The sequence below is a fragment of the Formica exsecta genome, unplaced genomic scaffold (genome assembly GCF_003651465.1).
Source record: "Formica exsecta isolate Colony F162 unplaced genomic scaffold, ASM365146v1 scaffold262, whole genome shotgun sequence".
Lineage (NCBI taxonomy): Eukaryota > Metazoa > Arthropoda > Insecta > Hymenoptera > Formicidae > Formica > Formica exsecta.
Genome location: NW_021849885.1, coordinates 281,951 through 284,642, shown reverse-complemented (window position 1 = coordinate 284,642; position 2,692 = coordinate 281,951). Strand labels below are relative to the sequence as shown.

The following is a 2,692-nucleotide window of genomic DNA, read 5'->3' as shown; positions in this document are numbered from 1 at the left end:
AGTCCCGAAGAGCAACGCTACCCGACGAACGGGCAGTCGTTGCGCTCGTTAAAACGGCACGACGAGCCGCGCGACCTCATGGATCTCTCGCCGTCGTTTTTTTTTCCTCTGTCGCTGCCGTTTATTGTGGGCAACAGCGTTGATAGTGCGCGAAAACAATCCTTTTAAACAAGCCGGCAAAACATTCCGTTTGTCGATGGATGTTGTGCGGCAGCGACGAGCCGTGCACGTTACACGAATTCGGCGTCGCTGCACCCGAACAAAAAACATCCGAAAGCTTTTGCGCGATATTTGCCGAGTACTCTAATTGCCTTAAAGGTTTTACACGATTTGCACGAGCTACAAGCGTATCCCCCCGATCGGCCGAGACAGAATTGATAATGTTTAACTGATTTTATAATAAACCTTGAAATTGTTCCTTTTTTCGCACTTTGTGCTCTTTTTTTGATTCCTCCGCAGAAATTTATTTCAAGTTCTAGTGTTTACTGAAAGATTAATTTTTTAATTATTTGTCATGTTTTGCAATTTAATCTTAAAACTACTCAAAATTATTTTACAACTCTCTTTTAATTTGTTATAAAAAAAGAGAGCATTATTACGTTACACATACACATAAAAGTTTTATATATATAATGTAATGATGCTGATAACGTCATACGCATATACATATATAGGGAAAGAGAGGAGGAGGCGACCTCGAGGGCGAACGAGTGCGCGAGAGGTCGCTGGTATTTCCAATTTCACAGAGCGTGGGTTAACGAGACCCACGAGGGGCGAAGAGAAGTTAGGGCGACCACCCTGCGTAACTCCCCTGCCCACCGCCAAAACTGACGCCGACGGGTCGGGCATATAGCGTTCTCGTTCCCGGCGCGTCCCTTTAAACGCGCCTGCTACCTCGATGCACCCTCTCCTCCCCCTCCTCCCTCCCCGCGCGGTTGGGGGTTCCGGCACATTACCTTCGCTGATTACCAAGGCCCGCCCCGCGGAGTATGTCACCCAGTCGCCCCCGAGACACATACCTTCCGGAGTGCGGCGACCCTTTCGCAGGTACGGCCACTACGCATCCGTCGAGATAAACAGCGTCTAAAAAAAATCGAGACGAGAGCTAACGTGTTCGGATGTTCGAGAGAATCGAGTGTTTGACTTGTTATGGCCGTTCGATATATCTCAAGTCGTAGATGTAATGTGTAATTTGATGATAATATTTGAAATGGGAATAATACATGAAAATAATAATATTTCATTTGCATCGATGTGTATAATGTTAAAAAAATAAGAGACTAATGAAGGAATGTACAATAATAACATAATTCAATTTTCTTCGAAATTGTTGCTTTGTGTGTAATATTTAGTGCAAAAAGAATTTTTATATTGCAGAGCAGCGCAGAAATTGAATCTGTCGTCGAGTCCGCATCGGAGACGACGTTCCGGCGACGAAAACATCGGATCTGACGAGCTGCCCATTTTTCCCAATGGATACGCCGCGCTCCTTCTCAAGTCACCACCTCCGGCACCGCCTGCCCTTCTCAGGAGGATAGGTGTAAAGGAGCTCACCGGAGTCGGGAAGGTAAGCTCTTATCGATATCGCAGCCTCGGGGGCGCAGACGACGAAGAGAGTTTCGGTCGCTATTCTGGAAAATACCCGACCATGAATTTCTCCAAACGATCGGTTCTATCACGGCGACGCGACGATGGAATCCATACGGACGTTTTTCATCTGGACATTTAACCTACCATACTTGGGTTTCTTATATAAAATTATAGCAGAGAAAATTTCGATATAAAATAAATATAAGAATATAAAAGATATAAAATAAAATAATCGGATTTTATATTTAAAATTATTTAAGTCCCCAAAAAGATAAATTCTCTGAAAAAAAAACGATGAGACGTTATTTATCAATATTTAAAAAATGTTTGATCTAGGAAGAAAGAGGCGAGCAGATGCTAGATCTAAAATTAATTAGCCAAAATCACGCGATGAGCCGGATAATCTAGAAATTCATTTTCCGTGATTACATAAAAAAGACTATTTTCGTTCGGATTAATCAAATACGTGAACGAACGCGCTCTCGCATGTATAACAATGTCTGCTCCTGGATAGGATTTCCGCGTAGTTTAATCGGGACAAGAGAGCCCGCAGCGTGCAAACCTTCGCCTAGCCGTCTGATCCGGAAGCACGGTCGACTTCCGCTCGTTTCGTTTGCGCGGCGCTTACCGTAAATCCGTGGCCGTTCAATTCCACCACAGGAGGGGAAGGAGAAGAACGTAGGCCCCCGTAGCTATCCAGCGGAATTTCCGTCTTATGTGCACGCTATCCCCTGGCGTACATGTATGCGGGCGAAAACAATCACGACATGCGCGGGTGACGTCTTTGATATACACAAGTGTATATGTAACGCGCGCGCGTCCGCCAGCCAGGGTGAAAATATACGTGTATAAAACGCGGGAATAAAGTTTACTCTAATCAATATGCTAAGAATATATCATGCGTTCTTACATGATAAATATTATAGTCTTTAATTCTTCATACAAGTAAATGAATCGATGATGTGAGAAAAATCGTTTACATATTTTTTATCACATATCACTTTTTAATTCTGGATATTTATTGAATAATATCCACTAAAACTGATTTACGAGTAAGTGCAGTATTAAGTCTTGCATAATAATTATGCGATAATATTATACG

The 2,692-nt window shown here is 43.1% G+C and overlaps 1 protein-coding gene across 3 annotated transcripts in view; it reads left to right on the top strand.

The window, feature by feature from the left end:
* The window catches only part of LOC115236908, a 227,792-nt gene extending 226,034 nt beyond the window's left edge, over positions 1-1,758 (top strand). Inside the window, exon 9 of one of the 3 annotated variants that reach the window (XR_003884276.1) lies at positions 1,378-1,448. Coding sequence is in view for 1 of the 3 variants with exons in the window: in XM_029809640.1 (XP_029665500.1) it covers positions 1,378-1,729 (352 nt within the window). In the remaining 2 variants the exon portion in view is untranslated. Of the gene's footprint in view, positions 1-1,377 lie in introns of all 3 variants that reach the window. The other 2 variants (XR_003884277.1, XM_029809640.1) reach the window with 2 other exon arrangements.
* The last annotated feature ends 934 nt before the right edge of the window (positions 1,759-2,692 follow it).